The 22,741-nt window shown below is 35.3% G+C and overlaps 1 protein-coding gene across 1 annotated transcript in view; it reads left to right on the top strand.

The window, feature by feature from the left end:
- Positions 1-22,741, top strand: part of CEP85L (centrosomal protein 85 like) — a 97,981-nt gene that overhangs the window by 12,979 nt on the left and 62,261 nt on the right. Inside the window, exons 2-3 of the mRNA XM_049772617.1 lie at positions 6,834-6,995; positions 20,863-21,653. Of these exons, the coding sequence (XP_049628574.1) occupies positions 6,834-6,995; positions 20,863-21,653 (953 nt within the window). The remainder of the gene's footprint in view (positions 1-6,833; positions 6,996-20,862; positions 21,654-22,741) is intronic.

Raw genomic sequence — 22,741 nt, 5'->3', positions numbered from 1 at the left:
GTTGTGATATTGGGCCAGAGCAATAGCACAGTGGTAGGGCATTTGCCTTGCTTGCAGCTGACCTGGGACTGACCCTGGTTCGAATCGTGGCATCCCATATGGTCCCTGTTACCTGCCTGGAGCAATTTCTGGGTACAGAGCAAGGAGTAACCCCTGAGCACTGCTGGGTATGGCCCACAAAACAAAACAGAAAATCAATAGAAGTTGTGATAGATATGTATATAATATACTGCACATATAATGCATTTTATATATCATCAGTGGAATATTATGCAGCCTCCAGAAAAAATCATGTACATATTGGCAGCTTAAATGGAATTATAGGGTATTGTGTTGAGCAAAATAAACTAGAAGCAAATGATTTCCTTCCTGTGTTATATAGAGAAACCAGGAGTATGCACAATATCAGTAATAAACTATGGACACAATTATGTACTCAGAGTGCTATAGTGGGGGAGGTGTAGAATGACTAATATGCTGACTGGAAGTAATGCAGGGAACATGGTAGATCTAAAGAAGGTGATAGTATGCACTCAGATTATAACTACCAAACAAGTTTCGGTGGATAGGTGAGGAGAGGTGAGGTGGATAGGTGAGAGGATAGGTGGATAGGTGAGGATAGGGTGGACTGTCATGGGTACTTCAGTGGTGTGGTGTGCAGAACACCGTTGTAACCCTATAACATAAACTATAATTTTACAAAAAAGAAACCATTTTTTTTGTTTTGCTATTGCTTCATCCCACAGGTTCTTATTTAAACATTTTTTTGATTGTATAATTTATATGACCTTTCATCCTTCTTTTGCTGATTCCTAGTTTTATACAGTTGTTATCTGTAAAAGATACAGACTTCAGTCTTCATAGCTATATTTTAGGGTTTCTTTGTTCCAGCATATGATCTTTCTGTGATACTGTTTCACGTGTACTAAAAGAATATGTACATGTTGTTTCAGGGTAGATGTAATTAATTCTATCTCATGTAATTTATTCAGAGCCATTCAGAGTTCTTTGGTTTTCTTTCTGAGTGATTTGTAAAAGTCTCCCATTGTTACGTTGCTTTAAATATCTCCTCTAAAGGAGAGTGATAATATTTACATTATATATTTTTCTGTATATTTATTAGGTTGCATATTGATACTTGTAACACCTTACTGTAGTAAATGTTCTTTCTTTATGTGACATTTGTCTTTGTCTTGCAATTTTTGGCTGGAAGCTTTTTTTTTAATCTAATATTAGTTTAACAGGTTTCTGATTTTTTTTTGAATTTTCAACTAATTTAGAGTATAATTTTTGCAATCTTTTCAATTGTTTGTCTTTATAATCTATGGGAGTCTCCTGTTTACAGCATATAATTGGGTTTAATTATAATCTGTCTGGCACTCTTACCACCATATTTTATTTTTCCGTTTCCCCATCAGTATATATGTAGGTTGATTATGTCTTGGTTATTATAAGTAGTGGAGCAAAGTACATGTGAGGGATACAACTCTTTGAATAGGGGTATTGTTTCCTATAGTTATAAATCCATACTTGGGATTGTTGGACTATCCAGAAATTCTTTTTTTTAGATTTGTGGGGAATCTCCATATCTTTTTGTATAGCAGCTACATCACTTTACAGTTGACCCTGAACAACATTAGGGTACCATGACGTCAAAAGTTCATGTAATTACCACTAACCAGACATTTCATTGTTAGTATTCTGCTGTAGACCAGAAGCTTTAGGAATATACCAGTCCATGCAGACTTAATATCTGTATTGTACAACAATGAAGTAAGCTAGGAAATATAATGTTATGAAGAAAATCATAAGAAAGAGAAAGTACATTTACAACATTGTACTTCATCTGTCAAACAGTTTACATATCTATAAATAAAGCAATATATAAGTGTTCCTATACTATTCAAGCTTATGTTGCTCAAGAGATATTTGTATGTATCCATCGTGTACATGGTTTCCTCTTCTCCATGTCTTTGTGAAAGTTGTTATTTATCAATTTTTGATAATAAGCATTCTTACAGGTGTGAGGTAATATTTCATTGACATATTTGATTGACATTGCATTTCCTTTATAAAAAGTTAATTTGAACATCTTTGCATTTTTATGTTAACACACCTTTGAAAAAATTATATAGCAAACTTTGTTTTTAATCAATTTCTTTGGTTTTACTACTTATTTGTATAACTTCTTTGTGTTTTGAATGTCAACCCATTTAATTTGAAAATATTATCTCATAACTTAAATTATATTTTTGATGTTTTTCTTTTGCTGTGTAGAAACATTTTGGAGGATGGAAAGGTGGAAAGATATCTTTGAAGGATGAAAAGGTGGAAAGTATATGTAGGGCATTTGCCTTCAGGTGGCTGACCTGGGTTTAATCCTTAGCATATCAGGTGGTCCCATGAGCTCAAGAGCCAGGAGAAAGCACTGAGTACCACTGTGTGTGCCTCCTTCCAAAAATTTCCCCAAACAAACAAAACCCAAACCCAATAAACAACCAAGAAAACTCAAACCATTTCAATTAGGTATTGCCTTATTTGTTGATTTTTGTTCATGTTGCATTTGAATTTGTGGTCAAATGCAGAAAAAAAAGCCATTGCTAAAAATGTCAAGCTTCAGCATCATGAATCTGCTTATTTATCATGTTTTCTTCTAGTTTTATGACCTCAGATCTTATTTTCAAATCTTTGAACCATTTTGAGATTATTTTGTGTCTGGTAAACAAAGGGTACATTTTTATTCTTTTAGATGTGTTTTTAAGTTTTCCTAACATTTGAAGAGATAGTTATTTCCTCTTTCTTTAACCCTTTGTAAGTTGTCACATTTAAAGGATTTATTTCTTGGCTTTTAATTAGGTTACAGTTTTCTGTGTGGTTTATTTATTCCTGGAACTTTTCTATCTTAATGATCACAATAACTTTATAGGTACTGCCTTTTTTTCCATTTAGAGAAAGTGTCAGTATCACCATTTATTCAGTATTAAGATCAAAATTACCCACACCTCCTGAAAGCAGTTAATTTCACCCAGATAGTTCTTAACCAGCTTTCCCAAAGGCATTTTGTGGAGGAAATTTTTTATCAAGAACTATTTCACTGTTTAAAGGACATGTAAGGTGGTTATGTCATTCTTAACTATTTTTTTAAATTAATTTATTTGTGGCCAAAGTGAATTACAAGTCTTTCAAAGTATTTTTTAAGGCACATAGTGACAATGAACGAGGGGCATTCCCACCACCAGTGTTGTCCTCCCTCCACTTGTTCCCAGCGTACATCCTATATCTCCTCACTTTACCCCCTCCTAATGCTAGTATAACTGGTCCCCATTTGTACAGCTTGTTGTAGATTGGGTATCGATTCTGTTATCTTTGACTTTGGGTTTGGTGTTCATGTCTGATCATTTTTTTATTTCCACTAAATGTTCATAAGAATGTCTGGTTCTGGTATCATTCATTTACCCCCCTCAACTTATGAGGCTGAACTAGATGGGTCCAGTAATGCAGTTCTGTTGAAGATATAAGAAAAGGGAAAAGAGAAAAATAAAACAAATTAGGAGGAGTTCGTCTAGGTGTTATAAATATCAATTTAGTAGAAGAAAGGAAAAAAAGAAGAAAAGGTAAAACAAAACAAGACAAAAACAAAAAACAACAAAGCAGTAGCCACAAAAATACAAAAAAAAAAAAAAAACCAAACAAAACAATGACAACAAAACAAAAAAGTCAAAAACCCAAATCAAAAAATAAAAAAGCAAAAACCCAGAAAAACCAAACCAACAATTAAAAGGTTTTTCTTTGTTTTGTTTTGTTTGTTTTGTTTTTGCAAAGGCACAATAAGTATTGGGGAAATTAGAAAGGGAATTCCCTTGGCCTAAGAGATACAGGGTTTCTCCGCCCTAAAAGCATACTGTCATGGAACATCTACAGGCCTCATACATGCTCATTTTCACACCCCACAGTCTTCTTATAGTACTAGGAAACTTTCTGCTCAGTTGTGGATGAAAATATCAGACCTCTGTCTGTAGCTAGAGATTTTGGTATTTGTGTAGGTCACAGAGCAAAGGCTAGGAGAGAGTTTTTACGGTTGCTCACTTGTTGTAATCAGTCTTCTGCAATTAGTGGTCTTGGTTTGTGCTCAGATCCTAGGACAAAGCCTAGGATAGAGTCTTTCAGCATGGTTCCAGAAGTTCTTGTTCCATTGCAGTTGCCAAGTCAGACCTCTAGAATTAGAGCTTTTGGTTTTTGTATGAGTCCTAGATCCTAGCCTAAGCTAGGTAGGTTCTGCCCAGTTCATGTTTGTCAAAGTCAGTCTTCTGTAGTTAGTGATTTTGGTTTTTGCATATTACAATGGATGACATGTCTTCTGGTACTACCTTTTATGTGAGAAATTGAGGCATCAGTTGGCTAAATGACTTACTAAAGCTCTTTCTGGTATAAAGTGATGGTATGAAACTTGAAACCAAGCTATTGATTTCACAATTCATATTCTTTTTTCGCTAAATGTATTGTTTATTATATAATTAAAAAATTAGAAATGTTGCATTTATTTAACTTTAGATCTAAAGTGCTGAATTAAGGTATAGAATTAGGATGAAGAATCAAATTGTTAGAGTAAGTTTCTTCCATTTCAGCTAGTCTCTCAGTTTCTATTAATAGGAATATTCGTTTTTGTAACTTAATATTATTTAAATGTTGTGACATTTTGGTTCCCTTTAACTATTGGAAACTTTCTCCATATTTAGATAACTGCCCTTCAGGTCATGTAAATTTTTTTAACAACTCTTGAAAATATTTACTTACTTTTAAATGTATACTTACATTCATACTGACTGAAAGAATAGTTTAAAATCACCTGAACTTTGAATAGACAACAGCTACCAAAAATAAAACATTTTAATTTTTCTAAAAGGGAATAATATTTTAGTCAGTTTATAAAGTTTATGAATCTCTAACCTTATTTCATAATTATTTATTGGATATCAAAGTTAGATAATAACTTTATTTATAGAAACCCTGCCTTACTGTGAAGTTCTGTGTTAGAAACTTAAAAATTTATCTTCCATGATCCAAATTAGGTGAGAGAAAGTAATATACTTTTGGGTGAATATAGTTTACTAAATGCAGTTGAGGAATTTTGAAAGTTATAGCGAGAGAACACAAAGTAATATTTAATATAACCTGGAGGGAGAAGATAAAACTTTTAGAATAACTTAATTTTGAAATCAAATGCTTAAAGAAGGAAAAGAAATTAAAAAAATAGAGCTTGGACTTAAGAAAAATGTAGATTTGCTTAGAGGCAGCTAACTTAGATATGTGTGTTCTCTTAGCAGTTACCTAGTATTTATAATAGCCAGTAGAAGTATAACAGATGGAAAATTATTAGTGAATAAGGCTACAAGTGGGTGAATGTCAGACTTAAGGAGTTTTATTTAACATGTTTTATATGTAGATTTATACATGTAAAAAGTTGATAAATATTTCGTTATGTTTCTTATGTTAGGTAGTGGTTGGCTTGAGTAGAGTCTACAGGAAATCCTTAGATCAGCCAAAAGGTAGAGGGTGGGGACAGACAGATAGGGATGAATAATTGAGAGGAATGCTCCAATTCAGTTAATACTTTTACATGGGTTGAAGAGATTCAGACATTAATTCGGTGTATGAGATGAGTTCCTGAGGGTCTCTCAGGAATTAAAGTCTATAAAGAAACATATTTAAGAAGATAATTTAAGTTTGATATGGTATGTACTGAGCTAGAAAAAGAAAAAAATTATCTAAAATAATTACTAGACAATATGTACATGGACTTATTTCTGGGCCCTTTATTTTGTTTATCGATATATTGTTAGCTTTTTTTGTGTTTTGACTTACCTAATAATGCTTGAGGCTGCTTCCAGATCTGTGCTCAGAATTGAACCTGGGTTAGAGTAAACAAAACATGTGTTTAGTTGGTTAGCAAACTTTATAACTCTGATGTATCTTTTTATGCACTGCCACTTTGTTTTAATTACTATAACTTTGTAGATAAGCTGACCTCAAACATTTTCATACCATACACAGTTGAAAATCCACCAATCATTTTCCAGATCTGTTAAAAATTCTTAGTAGCCTGTGGTAGACTAAAAGCCTATATTACAGTAATACATTTCTTTTGTTTATTTTTTGTTTTTGTCCTACACCCAATGGTGCTCAGTGTTTACTATGGCTCTAGTGTGCTCTAGTATCACTCTTGTTGGGCCTAGGGACCACATGGGATACCAGAGATTGAACTCAGGTTGGCTGTATGCAAGATAATGCCCTTCCCACTCTACTATTGCTCCAGTCCCTCATTTAGTACTTTCTTTGTATGAATCTATAATAAAGCAAGCTCAAGAGAGGAAAATATAGACTTGTTCTTTATATTTATATTCTCCCTTGAAGAGCTATGTCACTTGTTTTTTTGCTTGTCGTTTTTTTTTCTGCTCTAGAGTAGCTCATGTTCTGTCTTGAACCACATATATTTTAGAGTATAATAAAAAAATCTAAAAATATTTCTTTTTTTTACTTCCCTGTGTACAATCTATTCATGTTGCATTATACTAATTCTTGGAGAATTCTGTATATGGAGTCTAAATATCTGCTTAATAAATATTGTAGAATAGCACTTCCAGTGGTGCTGGAATTTGTAGTTTTAAATAAGACATCCATAAATGTTTAAATATTTAATACCCAGAAAATAGACCTCCAATTAGATTAAGTTGGTGGAAAATCTTGGTGTATGTATACTTTTCACAAGTTTAAAATAAGTACCTTCTCCCTATTTATAACATTAATATGTTAACTTTTGTTTATTTCCCTTGTAGGCCCAGATTATTCTTCATCAACATGGTTACCTGGTAATGAATCACTGTGGCAGTCTACAACTGTTGCATTTAACCATCGAAATAACCATATCAGGCGACACAGTATAGCTTCAGATAGTGGCGACACTGGCATTGGAACTTCTTGCTCTGACAGCGTTGAAGGTGAGCTAAAATTCTTAGTGTTTAACTATCAGGTTTTAGATAATTATGATGAAGAACATTCAAAGGTTGATTTTTTTGTTGTTGTTGTTTTAAGCTGAGATAATATTTTATAATTAAATATTTTAATTGCATATCATATTAATATTCTAGAACAAAATACAAGATATCGGAATATAGAATTTAATGATTTGTTTTAATATTTTTAAATATAGCACATATGATATTGTGTATCAAATGAAATTTCCCCATTGAAGATATTAATTTCTTTCCTTTACTTTTTTAATTAAGCATTTTTAATATTAGAATTGAAGGTTACTTGATTTTTAAGAAATATAAAAAAAATCTGTGCACCCTTTTGGATTCTTTCTCCATGGTAATGTCATGACATAGCCATAGCACAGTATGGTAACCTTTATGTTGATACTAATACTGTTAAGAAACAGCACATTTCTTGGTCTCAATTGTGAATGAATGGGGGCTGGAGAGATAGCATGGAGGTAAGGCATTTGCCTTGCATGCAGAAGGACAGTGGTTCGAATCCCGGCATCCCATATGGTCCCCCAAGCCAGACAGGAGTGATTTCTGAGCATAGAACCAGGAGTATTCCCTGAGTGCTGCCGGGTATGACCCAAAAACAAAACAAAAAACAAAAACAAAACAAAAACACAAAAAAAAACTATTGTGACTGAATGGTAGAACTCTTCACGTCTGTAAAACCCTGGGTTCAATTACTGCAAATAACATGAAACAAGCAAAAGCAAGAAAATAGTTATCAAGGAAGTATATTTTATGTTGTCCTCACCTCCTTTACTCCTTCTTCTTTCAATTCTTTTTCAATTCTTAAAAACCACAGTTATTTTTCACTTCTGTCATTTTATAATTTTAAGCGTACTTCTCAGTACCCTTATAGGTGGGATGGTCAATAATGTTTAGTTTTTAAAGAAATGATCATTCTGTTTTCCTTATCAGTGGAAATGGGTCAGTGTGAGTGATCCAGTTTTCTCTTTATCCTTTCCAGCATTTGGTTGTTTATCTGAGAGTGATACGTCACTGTAGTTTTAATTTTTTCTTTGTAAATATTAGAAATGGAACTGTTTATTGTGGAGTGAGGGTTTGACCACATTCAGAGATGCATTTTTCCCATTCTAGCTGCCTTTTTTTTTTTTTTTTTGGCTTTTGGCTTTTGGGTCACATCCAGCAGTGCTCAGGGGGTTACTCCTGGTTCTACGCTTAGAAATCAATCCTGGCAGGCTCAGGGGATGATATGGGATGCTGGGATTTGAACCACCGTCCTTCTGCATGTAAGGCAAATGCCTTACCTCCATGCTATCTATCTCTCTGGCCCCTCTAGCTTATTTTTTAATATGCTAAAGTATCTTTTACAGAGAGGAACTTACTAAATTTGATGGTCTAATGTATCAAATTTTCCCTATATTTTTGGACTTTTGGGGGCAAGTTTAAGAACTCTGCCTAGTCCCAGATGTTCAAGATTCCTTTTTCCCTATAAATTTTTATTATTTTGTGTTTTTATTTGAGCCCATGTTCATGATTTTTAATAAACTCCTTGTGTTTGAAAGTGCCCTAAATAACTCTTATGCAGGAATCTCAGAACTAAGAAAATCTCTGACATTAACAGTTACAATTTGTTATTGCAATGGATATCAATTTAAAAGATCTATAGAAAACAAAGCAAAGTACAGCATTTAGAAGATACTAACTTAAATAGTTTTCTTTCTCAGTGGAGTTGTTTAGACAAGCTTAATACTCCCAGATATAATTGACGATACCAAATATGGAACATTGCTAAATTAATGAGAAAGGTTCACTAAGCATGCTGAATAATTTTTTTCTATGATGGGGTGATAAGCTGTGTAAGATGCTGGTCTAATAAGATCTCTATTCCTCTATCCTACTAATTTGCCCTTTAATGTTTTACTGTAACTGATATTTCAAGCAGATCATTTGAAAACCAATTTGTACTCTTTTAAAAAATGTATTTTATTACAGTTCATATTTGGATATAGGATAGAATATACTAAATAGGAATGCCTTATGAAATGCAAATAGCTAGTTTTGTAAATGACTTATATAAAAGTACTTATTTTCGTTCTGATTTGGAGCTTTTAGGAGGTTTATTAATATTAATATATATAATATATAGTAATAGAAATTATATATAGCATATATAATATTAATATATATCTATTTGAATACTTATTTGTTCAAGAACTGCAGAATTGGGGCCCGGAGAGATAGCACAGCAGTGTTTGCCTTGCAAGCAGCCGATCCAGGACCTAAGGTGGTTGGTTCGAATCCCGGTGTCCCATATGGTCCCCCGTGCCTGCCAGGAGCTATTTCTGAGCAGCCAGGAGTATCCCCTGAGCAACGCTGGGTGTGGCCCAAAAACCAAAAAAAAAAAAAAAAAAAAAAAGAACTGCAGAATTTGTATTCAAAATGGAGAGGATTACATAAGAACCTTAGTAGAGAAAGGGATCCTAATATAGAAATTCATTCTGAAATTACCAGAGAGTGTTTTGCTTTTAGCTGTGATATTTTGAATATCAATTATCCTATGGGTGTGAGCTTTTTGTGTTTTGCAAGAAGTTGAGACACTAATTTAACATTGGTGGCCAAACTTTTTTTTTTTTTTTAGTTTTTGGGCCACACCCGGCAGTGCTCAGGGTTACTCCTGGCTGTCTGCTCAGAAATAGCTCCTGGCAGGCACGGGGGACCATATGGGACACCGGGATTCGGGATTCGAACCAACCACCTTTGGTCCTGGATCGGCTGCTTGCAAGGCAAACACCGCTGTGCTATCTCTCCGGGCCCGGTGGCCAAACTTTTTAACCATGGTAAATTGATTATGAGATGTTGGATTCCAGGCTAGGTCCATGACGTGAGCTTAGATATGTCTACAGGGCTACCAAAGTGTAACATAAGACATATCCACAGATCATTTTCACTTCAGGTTTTTTTTGCCAGGATCTGAGGCCAGGCAAATAGTGATTGTCATAGAAATTAGTTTGAGCAGGTCTTATTTTTTAAATATGCAGTGTAAAATCTATATGTAGTACAAGTATTATGAATGATTGAGGGAAAACTAACTTGAAACTGAGTCTAGAATCCTGAGGCAAAAAAAGAGCTTACTTTTTGCCTATGCTTGCCCTATATCCTTTCAAAACAAACTTTATTTTCCCTAAATGTGGTTCTTATCACTGAGTATGTCTCCCAGATCTCATTTCCCAACAATGGCAGGTTCAAATTCCAGATTTTTATCTTTTTCTGTGTATTTGTGTGATGCAAAGTAAAAATAGTTTCATTTAGTAAACATGAGAGAGGATAAATGGGGGTGTCCCATTAAGAAGAGAAATATGAGGCCAGAGCAATAGAACAATAGGTAGAGTGGCTTTTATGAGGCTGATCTGAGTTCGATCTCTGGCATTGCATATGGTTCCGTGAGCACCACCAGAAGTGATTCATGAATAGAGGGCCAAGAGTTACCACTGACCATTTTGGGTGTGGTCCCAAAATTAAAGAAAACAACTTTACATGACTGAAACCCAGGTACAATCATATTTGTAATCAAGGTGTTTAAATAAAGATATAAAAAAAAAGAAAAAAGAAATATGCGCCCAGAGCTGGGCTATGGGTGACATAATGGAATGTGCCTCATAATTTTGCGCCACACTAGTGACACTCGGGTTACTCCTGGCTATGCACTCAGAAATTTCTCCTGGCTTGGGGGACCATATGGGACACTGGGGTTTGAACTGTGGTCCATTCTAGGTTAGTGTGTGCAAGCAGATGCCCTACCAATTGTGCCACTGCTCTGGTCCCCTCATTTATATTTTTAAGTTTGAGTTTCCAGTAGTCTATTTGGGGCTAACTTTCAAGCATGTGTACATATTTCATTTAATAAAATGTATGGAGTTAATTAATTAATTAATAATTCTAACTGCCAATTTTATTAGAGGTAGTTTTCTTATCATTAACCTCATCTCCCCCACCAATAGTAGGAACTGATAGAAATGAACTTATGCTTAATGATACTGCATTGGTTATAACTTGTAAATAGAAGGGCTATTGAGTAATGCACCTTTGAAGATTCTTTTATGAAGAATATATATCAGAAATAAGAAAACTAGAAAAAAGTTATCATTTGGTCCATTGCTTTCATTGTTGTGGAAATATTAAGGTTGTGAAAGATAAAGTAGGATCTTGTTCAGTTATTAGGATTAGGTAGGGTTGGACTTAAACGTTTCCCATATTCAATGCATCAAGTCTAGAGAAGAAAACAGTTGAAAATAAGTACCTTGAAACATGATTGCAGAGGGCCAGATATACAGATGGGGTCACATCCTAATCTTCTGGTTTAAGGGGAAAACCCATCAAAGATATTTTTGAAGGTAAGGTTCAAAAAGTAAAAGAACCACCAGGAAAAAAATGGAGGCGGGGGAGAGAAAGTCAAGAGAACATAAAGGTGAAGGAACAAAAAAGAACAAAACTGGAGGGAGGAGCTAGCTGATAATGACCAAGAAAACAGAAAGTGAGATGATTTTAGTAAGTTTTTTGTGAGATGCAAAACATAATTCTTATAAACAACTGAATTAAGGTATAATTCACATACTATGTAATCTATCCATTAAAATGTTTAATTCAATGGCTTTTATATAGTCATAGAATAATATATCTATAATTTGTATCAGTTTCAAGACACTTTTATTATTATACCCAAAGAAATTTCAGACTCCTTATCCTAACATCCCCAAAACATCTCAGCCCTGGAAGCTACTAATTTAGTGTGTGTCAGATTTTTTCCTGGAGCCCTCTTTTCTTTGTGTATTTTATTAGAATCATTAGGTTTTACCAGTTTTTGTTTTGTTTTATTTTGCAACATGGTGTCTTTAAAATGTTTCATTTTACTAAAATTATTTTGTTGTTCCTCTTTTCAAATATTATTTTCAAACAGTTTCCAAAGTAGAACCTACATGTTCATATTACCAAGATCATGCAATTATAACACATGATCACCTTGTTTCAACTAATTTCTATTTACTCCCACACTCTTGCTGAAATGCTTTCAAGTAAATCAAAGCTGCCTTTTAAAATTTAAACTAATATTTATAGTGCTTTTACTATAGACATAACCTAATATTTATCTGACTTCCATTCAAATTTATATATAGTTATATCTACATATTATAATGTAAATGATATTTTTCTAACTCTCTAAATTAGCATCTTTATTTTATTAGCAGCCTTTTTATTGATTGTGAAACAATATTCTGACAGCTTTTTAAAAGAAATTATTTTAGGAGCCTCAACTGTAGCACAATGGGTAGAGCATGTGTCTTACAAGTGGCCAACCCAGATTTGATTATCAGCATCCCATATGGTCCCCAAAGCTTTCCAGGAATAATTTTTTTGAGTGCAGAGCCAGGAGTAACACCTGAATACTGCCAGGTGTGGCCCAAAAACCATATATATATGTTTTAGGCACTATGGTTTATAAATGTGTTAATGATAGGGTTTCTGAAATTTTGGCATCATACTTTCCCCTGAAGTCTTCTCTTCCTTCCATCCTTTTTGTCAAATCCCCAATCCTATTTCCTCCCTATTCTCACTCTGGTAAACTTTCAATTGGAGGCCAGTTCTCAGTTTTTGTGAGGCAAACATTATCCTGACACCAAAAACAGATGTATCACAAAAAAGTTATTAAAAATTGGTTTCTAAAATCTTGAAAGTTCCAAAGTTAAAAAGCTATAAAGAAAGCCAGGGATTTCTGTGTATTTATTTATTTATTTATTTATTTATTTATTTATTTATTTATTTATTTTAATTTATTGAAACCATTGTGATTAACAGATTTCTTCATAGTTGAATTTCAGATATGCAATGAATCAGGGCCATTCCCATTACCAGTGTCGACCTCTCTCCAACAGTGTTCCCAAAAATGCATCCCATTCCATCACCTTTGCTCCATGACCTACCAGTATAACAGGCCCATTTTAAGTTTAGAATGTTATGGTTTGGGTCTTTTGATTCCAGTGCTGCTGATTTTTGGCTTGGATATTTAGTTCTTAGAGTGAGCAATGTAGTGAGAGTCCCTGGCTTCCAAACACATTCTGTACCTGTTTCTGTGGATAAAAGCATTAAAGTATTATTAAATACATCTATAAAGAAAATTTATATACCAAATGTAGAGCCAAGCAAAATATGTAAGGCTTTGTTCACAAGCCTAGAGAAACATATGGATGGAAAGAACACCTGCTTCATCTAAATAGCTGTTTCTGTTCCTGCAGGTCTCCTTGAAGTATAAAAGAGAATATAAGCTTTTGTGTTTCTCCTCTTCCACTGTTTCTTTCCTTCTCACTATATTCTGAAGCCAGTAGTTTTTGAGACAACTACCATTTAGACCATTGCCTTTCTTTGTGGAGTTATTCTAAATACCACATATAAGTGATATCATTCTGTATTAATCCTTCCCCTACTTCCTTCATTTAACATACTTATCTTCTAGTTCTATCCATGTTGCTGAAGATTGCATGATTGCATCATTTCTTACAGCAAGATAGTATTCCATTGTATATATGTACCACATCTTCATGATCCACTCATTTGTTGTTGGACATCTAGGTTGATTTCAAATCTTAGCTATTGTTCTGAGTGCTGCAGTGAACAGCGATGTGCATACATTCTTATAGATGAATGTTTTCTGTCTTGGGGATAGATACTCAAAAAGAGGGATTGCTGGGTCATATGGCAGCTCAATTTTGAGTTTACTGAGAACCCTCTGTACTGTTTTCCAAAGGGGATGGATCAGGCAGCATTCCTACCAGTAGTGGATGAGAGTTCCTTTCTTACCACATCTCTGCCAACAGAGATTGTTTTCATTATTTTTGATATGTGCCATCTTCACTGGTGTAAGATGATATTCTCATTGTTGTCTTGATCTGGATTTCCCTAATGATAAGTGTTGATGAAAATTTTTATGTGTTTATTGGCCATCTATTCATCTTCCTCAGAGAAGTGTCTGTTCATTTTCTCTCCCATTTTTTGAAGGGGTTTTTAGGTTTTTAGGTTTTGTAGAGTTAACCTTTATAAGTACTGAGTATATCCTAGATATCAAACCATTATCTGATGTGTTGAGTTTGCACATTTATTTTATGCCCCACTTTTTTTTTGTTTTGTTTTTTTTTGTTTGTTTTTTTTTGTTTGTTTTTGGGCCACACCCGTTTGACGCTCAGGGGTTACTCCTGGCTATGTGCTCAGAAATCGCCCCTGGCTTGGGGGGACCATATGGGATGCCGGGGGATCGAACCGCGGTCCTTCCTTGGCTAGCGCTTGCAAGGCAGACACCTTACCTCCAGCGCCACCTACCCGGCCCATGCCCCACTTTTTAACTTTGAATCTTTCAGGACTTTGGTAACTAATATTCCATTATATAATTTTCAGCTATCATACTCTCAGTTGATCAATTAATATTAATCTTAATAAAACATATATAGTATTATTTTTTGTAACATGAAGTTTTAAATATAATTAATATTATATTTACTTTTATTATAGAATCATTTTGAGGTGAAATAGATGATCTTTTTTATATTAATAAAGGATCCATGTTTATATAGCTAGTCAAATAGTGAAGCTGAGGTTCCCCAAGTCTAACTACAAAAGCCTGATTTTTCTTTGCTGTTTTGGGCCATATGTGGTACTGGGAGGAGAGGGAGAATACTGTGAGCTTGGTACTCCCAGTGGTGCCTCCTGTATGTATGTGTGTTAGCTCTATGAGATAGCTGACCCCCTAACCTGACCCCCTAAGCCAGGTCTTAATTTTATTATCTATCTTTGGAAGGGAGAAACAAGATGGAAAGATGCCACAAGAGGCATAGAGTAGAAGTGTCAGGCAACAGTAGGTTGAGAAATTGGAGACCAGGATTCTATTTTGAGATTTGTACTCAGTAAAGTAATTTAACCTTACAATCATAAGTTCTTTATTTGCATATGGGAGTAGGCTAAAGGTTATACACAGAACCACTTATTTTCTTATAAAATTACATTTCAAGGAGCATTAAAAACAATAATTGTTTATATCCTTCTAAAAGCTAAATAAATTATTTGGTTACTACCTGCCTTTTTTCTTACTTTTTTTTTAACTGTATAAGTACCTAAACGAAATATTTGAATTTTAAACTTCAAAAAATATCATACTTTTTCTGGTTAGGTAGACTTTTGCTTTCTGTTATTCAGAATATGATATTGTATCATTTTTTCCTATTTACTTTGATTTTTAAGATTGCTATATTTATTGTTTTATTAATTCTCATATCTCCCTTCCTTTGATAATGTTGTAATGCTGAGGTTCTACATATATCTGGTTGTGGCATAAATTAAGATATATTTAGTTGGATTTTAATTTTTTTGGGGGGGCGTCATCCAGTAGTGCTCAGGGATTACTCTTGACTGCGCTCAGAAATCACTCTTGGCAGGCCTGGGGGACCATTTAGGATGCTGGCGATTGAATCTGGGTCAGCTGCATGCAAGGAAAATGCCCTGTCTTTGTAAAATTTTTTATTGAAAAAAAGTAACCCATACCTTTGATTATATAGCTTAAATTGGATCTGGTAGTGTGGCTATCAAGAAAATGCTATTGTTGGATAAAATTGAAAAAAATTTTTTTGAAAATTTGTTTAGGCCATTCCCCATAGAAATTCTGATTAGTAGTTCTGAGGCCTGGTGGTGCTGGGGAATCATCACTGTGGATGCCAATCCCATTGGTGGTGAGGGGAGAAGATGATCTGGCTCCAGCTCAGGACTGTTAAGCTTGTGCACAACTACTTGATTTGACCCATAGCCTTGAATCAAATCTTAAAAGGCATTAAAAACAAGTTTTTACATAATTAATGGAAGCTGCTTTTATGACCAGCTTTAGAAAATGAGTTCTTGTTTTTTCTGTTTGGATTTTGACATTGCTGGGGACCAAATACAGGGTCTGATATGTGCAAGACAAGTATTCTACTGCCGAATTACATACCCAGCCCTTAAATGAGGTTTGCTTTGAATTGTTGACTCAACAAGCTGTATCTTAGATTATCCTCTAACTTGTCATTAGTGTGGTTGAAAATCAGGAAAGAAGTACTTGAGTCAATTTAATATAAGCCAGTAAGCTTATAAAAAAGAATTTCTGCTTGCCAGTTGTTTAAAGCCATGAGTAGTACTTCAGCACTGCCAAATGTGGCCCCAAAATAAACAAAAATATTTTTGTATTAAAAAATTGAAATACTTCACCTTCCCTTTATTATTCTTTTGTTTATTTGTTTGTTTTTGTTTTTTGGGTCACACCTGGCTGCACTCAGTGGTTACTCCTGGCTCTACACTCAGAAATCACTTCTGGCAGGCTCAGGGAACTATATGGGATGCCCGGACTTGAACCACTGTCCTTCTGCATGCAAGGCAAATGCCCTACCTCCATGCTACCTTTTTGGGCCCCTCCCCCTTTATTATTTTGAAATGACAGTGGTTGCTCGTTTTGTTGCTGTGGTCTCACTCTTTAGTTGCAGTGTTTGCTAGGAGTCATATACTTGATATGGTGCTGGTGTCACACTTGGCACGAGGGTCTGTGAAATGGGCTAAGTTTAACTTAGTATGTACCATGCAGGCACTCTGCCACAGAGCTGTCCTTTTCTCCCTCTAGAAAGAATTTACTTTGTTGTATTGAAAGACTACAAAAAGAGCTAGAGAGCTGTCTGTCTATTTTACTGACCACCAAAAGTATTTGATTATTTTGCACAGGTAATTTTAAAATTTTCTGTTTTGTTTTTTTTTTTTTTTTTTTGGTTGTTTTGGTTTGGTTTGGTTTTGGGTCATACCTGACAGTGCTCAGGGGTTACTCCTGGCTCTGAGCTCAGAAATTGCTCCTGGCAGCCTTGGGGGCCATATGAGACGCTGGGAATTGAACCACTGTTCGTCCTGGGTCGGCAGCATACAAGGCACATGCCCTACTGCTGTGCTATTTCTCCGGCCCCTGATTTTCTGTTTTAAAAAGGTTTGTAGTGGCTTCTCAAAGGCATTGAAGAAAATACAAAATAGTTAAGAAAATAGGAGTATGGATAACAAGTAGATAGTAACAAAGCAATAATTTAAAATTTGCACAAGATGTTGACTGCACTTTTATTAGAAAATAGACCATCAACTGACATATTGGAACAACTTGCTCACTATCCTTAAACTATAAAAAATAAAAGCAAGCTTTCTAGGAAAGTGTAATTTTTATGACATTTATACTTGATGTACAGTTCTAAAGTTTCTATTTTTTTCTAATTCTTTTTAAACTCCTAAGAAGATATCATATGTCATATGTTCATATGTCATATAAACATTATAAACATCTATCTGGATTTTAAGAGTATATGGATTTGGTACTGTGGCTCAAAAAGTAGATATGTCATGCCTTGCACATGCTGTTGTGATTTGAAGCAATGCATGGTCTCCAAGCTCTGCCAGGTGTGACCTCTATAATAGTAAAACCATTATTTATACAGTTCTCATCTTTTAAGTGAATTTTCATTTACTGTTATGATTATTATATTTTTATGCATATAAAATACTTAATACTTTTTGTTCTGCTTTTCTCAAGATTTCCCATATATGTTGCCTTTTGATGTTTTTCTTTCTAGTCTATAAAGTTAAATTCTACCTATCTTTTATGCTTTAAAAAATTTTGGTTACTGTGTGAAGCTGGAGCGATAGTACAACAGGCAAGGGCACTTACTTTGTATGTAGTCAACCTGTTTCCAATCCCTTGAAGAATTACTCCACCAAGCTCACCTGGAGTGATTTCTGAGTGCAGAGCCAGGAATAAACTCTGAACACCACTAGGTGTGACTCCCCCCCCCCAATAATTCTCTTTGGTCAGAGGCAATCCTATCAGTGCTTGACAGGGGACCATGTGGTGATGAGGAGCAAACATTTTGCATGAGCGCTCTCTCAAGCCTCATTTTCCTTTTAAGGAAAGACAGTTTTATTGAGGTAGAGTTTACTTTATGTAATTTAATGTCTTTTTTTTGTTTTGTTTTGTTTTTGGGTCACACCCGGCAGTGCTCAGGGGTAACTCCTGGCTCTATGCTTAGAAATTGCTCCTAGAGGGCTCAGGCAACCATATGGGACACTGGGATTAAAAACCACTGATCACTGACCGTCAGCATGGGAGGCAAATGCCTTACCTCCATGCTATCTCTTCGGCCCCAATTTAATGTCTTTTAATATACTTTTTAAACAATTATAACTCTTACCACAAACTAATTTTATAAAATTTAAACTTTCCGAGATGAAATTCACACATCATCTTTCCTCTCAGTCCTAAGTAACCAATATTTCTGTCTTCTAGAGTTTTTTGTTCTAGATATTTCATATGAATAAAATTTTCTATGTGGTTCACTGTGATTGATTTAGCTTAATTTTTTCAAAATTTATTCATGAATCATATATTGGTACTTCTCTTCATTGTCATGAAATATTCCATTACATAGATAGTAAAACCTTTTGAGTTATATGGTTATCAAATATTTTGATTGCCTCTATTTATCCACCAAAGTACTTTTATTAGATTTTTTTGTTTTGTTTTGGTACCACATCCAGCTCTTCTTAGAGTTGATTCCTGGCTCTGAGGTCTGGGATTGCTCCTGGTACGGCTTGGGGGTGTCAAGATAGAAAACCTGGTAATGCAATCAAGGTGAAAACCTGCTAATGCAAATGCCTTATCCCCTGTGCTATCATTCTTGTTCCCCTATCACATTAGTATTTATGGTATGCAATTGTTTCTTTGCTCTTACATTTAAGCACTTTCTAAAAATACTCATTGTTTCTGCTAAAAATTAATATGCGTATTTGGTATGCTAGAAGCCTGTGTCTAGCCCCCAGTTCTGTATGTATTCCTTTCCCTTCCAGCTCCTGAGCACTTCTGGGAGTGATCCCAAAACCAAAATAAACATCATACTTGTTTGACAGGGGAGATAACTCAAAGAGATAGAGTGCAAGTTTTGTATATGGGAGGCCATGGTTAAATGCCCAGCACTGCATGGTCCCTGAGTGACAACTGGGAGTGATCCCTAAGCAGCAAGTTGGGAGTAACACTGACATGCTGTAAGATGTTACTAAAACAAAAACTAAAAACTCATGAGTATCTTTTATTAAAAATATTTTGAGCATAGTAATAGTACAGCAGGTAGGGTTTTTTCTTGCACATGGTAGACCTAGGTTCTATCCCTGGCATACCTTATGTTCCCCTGAGCCCATTAGAAGTGATTCCTGGGCCCGGAGAAGTAGCACAGCAGTGTTTGCCTTGCAAGCAGCCGATCCAGAACCTAAGGTGGTTGATTCGAATCCTGGTGTCCCATATGGTCCCCTATGCCTGCCAGGAGCTATTTCTGAGCAGACAGCCAGGAGTAACCCCTGAGCACCGCCGGGTGTGACCCAAAAACCAAAAAAAAAAAAAAAGTGATTCCTGAGTGCAGAGCCCGGGGTAATCCCTGAACGCTGCAGAGTGTGATCCAAAAATAAAAAATAAAAAATTGGGGGGGGGTACGTATATGGCTGTGTTCAGAACTTACTCCTGGTTCTACACTTAGGAATCAGTTCTGGTGGGCTTGGGAAACCATTCAGGTACCAGAGAATGAAGCCAGATCGATTACTTGCAACGCAAGCTCCTTACATTAGTACCTGATGTACTGTCATTTAGGCTTTTATCATGAGTCTTTTTAATGACTCAGAATTATTTGGTATTGTTTCTGTTAGAAACTAAAGGAATTTGAGTAATTCATTTAATGAATCTATAGCTAACAATTTGTTTTACTCAGCTGAAATATTACTGAAATATTTACTCTCAGCCTTAAAAGATAATTAGCTTCCCAATTCTTGGGTGCCAATTATTTAGTTATTTATGCTCAGTCTTTTTAAGACTTTTCCCTGTGTTCTGGATTTTGTTATTGCTATTGGAAAGTATTTTTTTAATGCATATTCTGCCTTTTTTTTGGGGGGGGGGTCACACCGGGCAGCGCTCAGGGGTTACTCCTGGTTCTATGCTCAGAAATCGCCCCTGGCAGGCACAGGGGACCATATGGGATACCGGGATTCGAACCACCATCCTTCTGCATGAAAGGCAAATGCCTTACCTCCATGCTATCTCTCTGGCCCTACATTATTTTAATTTGTAAGGGTAAATGCTGAGCTGCAATTGATTGATATCAACAATTGTTTTTTTTCCGTGCACTTGGGAAATGTTTGAACTAGGAAAGGTAGAATTGTAGCAGATTATCAGATGTAAATAGCAGCCAGAACCAGAAGGTCTCTGGTCTTAGAAGTTAGCTTTTTACCACTTGCTCTTCAAGCCCAGGTTCTACTTTGAACACTTATCTTTCTTTTTTTGTTTATCTTTTTCTTACTCTGGAGAATCCTATGTTCTCACTTAAACATGTATTGTCTCTCTCTCCCCCTCACAGCTTTCTAAATAAGTTTCAATAAAAACTTTATTGCTTCACAAAAACCCTAAAAATATTGTCTTTTAACTTGGTTGTTTCTTCCTTTCTCATTTGCTAAATGGCTGCAAAAATAAAACAATGCCAAAATCTATTCAGTATAAGGAAATTTGAAATTGAAACAAAGGTGTTGTCTTCTGGTTCTATGCTCAGATCACCCTGGGCAGGACATGGGGGACCATATATGATACCATAAATGAACTTGGGTCAGCTGTATAAAAGGCAAACTTACTACCTGCAGTACTATTGCTTCTACCCTCATATTTAGATATATTTTCATGCCTTATTTTTTCACTGTTGATGCTTCTAATTTTAAACCTTTTTTTTCTTTCCAGATCATTCAACTTCAAGTGGCACATTGTCCTTTAAACCTAGTCGATCAATGGTTGCTCTTCATACTGCCCATGTTATGCCCTCTAATTCCAGCTCTTCAGCTTCCAAACACAGAGAATCACTGGCACCTGATGACTCAAAATGGAATACCACCTTCATCCAGTCATTTGGAAGCTTCAGTAAGGGAGAGCAGGATTCATCACTTGATATGAAGGACTTTCAGCACCTCCGAAAGTGGTCATCTTTATCCAAACTAAGTGCCCCTGATAACTGTGGCCAGGGTGGCATTGTGCAAACAGATGAGTCAAGAAGTGGTTTGGGAAAGTCAGGGAGAGGCAAGACTTCAGTGTCACAACTAAGGACAACTGGGCCTACCTGCTTACATGATAGTATGGAGATGCTTAAGCTGGAAGCCAAGGAGGAGATAAACAAAAGACGATCATCAACATTGGATTGCAAATATAAATTTGAGAGTTGTAGCAAAGAGGGTATTAGAGCCTCTCCTTCCGCTCTCAGGCGACAGACTGTAGACATGACCTTTAGTGCCTTACCAGAAAGCAAGCCAATTATGACAAGCACACAGGCTTTTGAACCTCCAAAATATTTAATGCTTGGTCAACAGGCGGTAGATGGAGTTCCCATTCAGCCTTCTGTGAGGACACAGATGTGGCTTACAGAGCAGTTGCGGACAAACCCTTTGGAAGGCAGAACTACAGAGGACTCTTACAGTTTAGCTCCTTGGCAACAGCAACAAATTGAAGAATTGCGACCAGAAAGTGAACCACCACTGCAGGTAAGGTTCAGAATCTAGTGTTTGCTTCCCTCCAGTGGATGCAGAGTACATAGCACATAGTTGAATTGTTTAGCCTTTCCTTTCCCCGGCAATTTAATTAAACATATGTGTTCTAAACTTGAGAAATTACTAGAACTGATGTAACTTGAAACTGATTAGTACTGAAAATTTAAAATATTGTTCCGAACTTGGTTGTTACTTTCTTTCTCCTTTGTTAAATGTCTATAAAGAAAACAATGGCCAAAATATATGCAGTCTAAGGAAACTTGAAACATACAAAGGCATTGGCACTGTCTTGGTAAAATGGAAAGATAATATTAAATAGGGGAAATGAAGTCTTGGAATTGTTTCTTGTTTATCAGACTCAGAATCTGTGTAATTCTGTCACTGCCCTCATATTTAAAATTTCCTAGGATATGTATCTTCCTGAAACTAAAGATGGCATCAAAGTTATTTATGAAGCTTAGGTTATGGTTAATATTCAGGTCTATGGGATATTGTGCCATAAAAAAAAAGACTAGGTTTAGAGAGAGTCCAGAGGTTAAGGCACTTAACTTACATGCAACTATGGTTGTGTCCTGGCTCAAATCCCAGCACTGCTTTTGGCTCTTGAACACAGAGACTCTCTCCTCCAAAGAAAGTTAAATATGGTGTCAAGGTTTTGTTAATAAATTTAAGGAAAGGGTTTTAATATGTGTATAAACAAAATTAGTGTGGTACCCTCTAATATAACAAATATGTACATTTTTTGATCTGAAAATACTTTCTATTCTAATTTTCCACAGTTATTTTTATCTGTATATTTATTTATTTTGGGGCTACAACTTGTATTACTCAGTGTTTATTCCTACCTCTGCTCTCAAAAATCACTTCTGGTGAGGCTTGGGCAACCACATGTGATTCATATGTGGCCACATTCAAGGCAAACACATAGATGCAGAAATGTTTCTCTGGTCTATCTATAGAATTTTGAAATAAAAATTTTTGAATAAAAAAGCCTGTTATCCATTAATTTTATTATCAAACTTTTCTGAAACATATTTTAACAATATATACATTTCCCTAGAGTAAAACTTTAAAATTAGTGT

This window comes from Suncus etruscus, chromosome 4 (assembly GCF_024139225.1).
Source record: "Suncus etruscus isolate mSunEtr1 chromosome 4, mSunEtr1.pri.cur, whole genome shotgun sequence".
Lineage (NCBI taxonomy): Eukaryota > Metazoa > Chordata > Mammalia > Eulipotyphla > Soricidae > Suncus > Suncus etruscus.
This window is presented reverse-complemented; position numbering and strand designations above follow the sequence as displayed.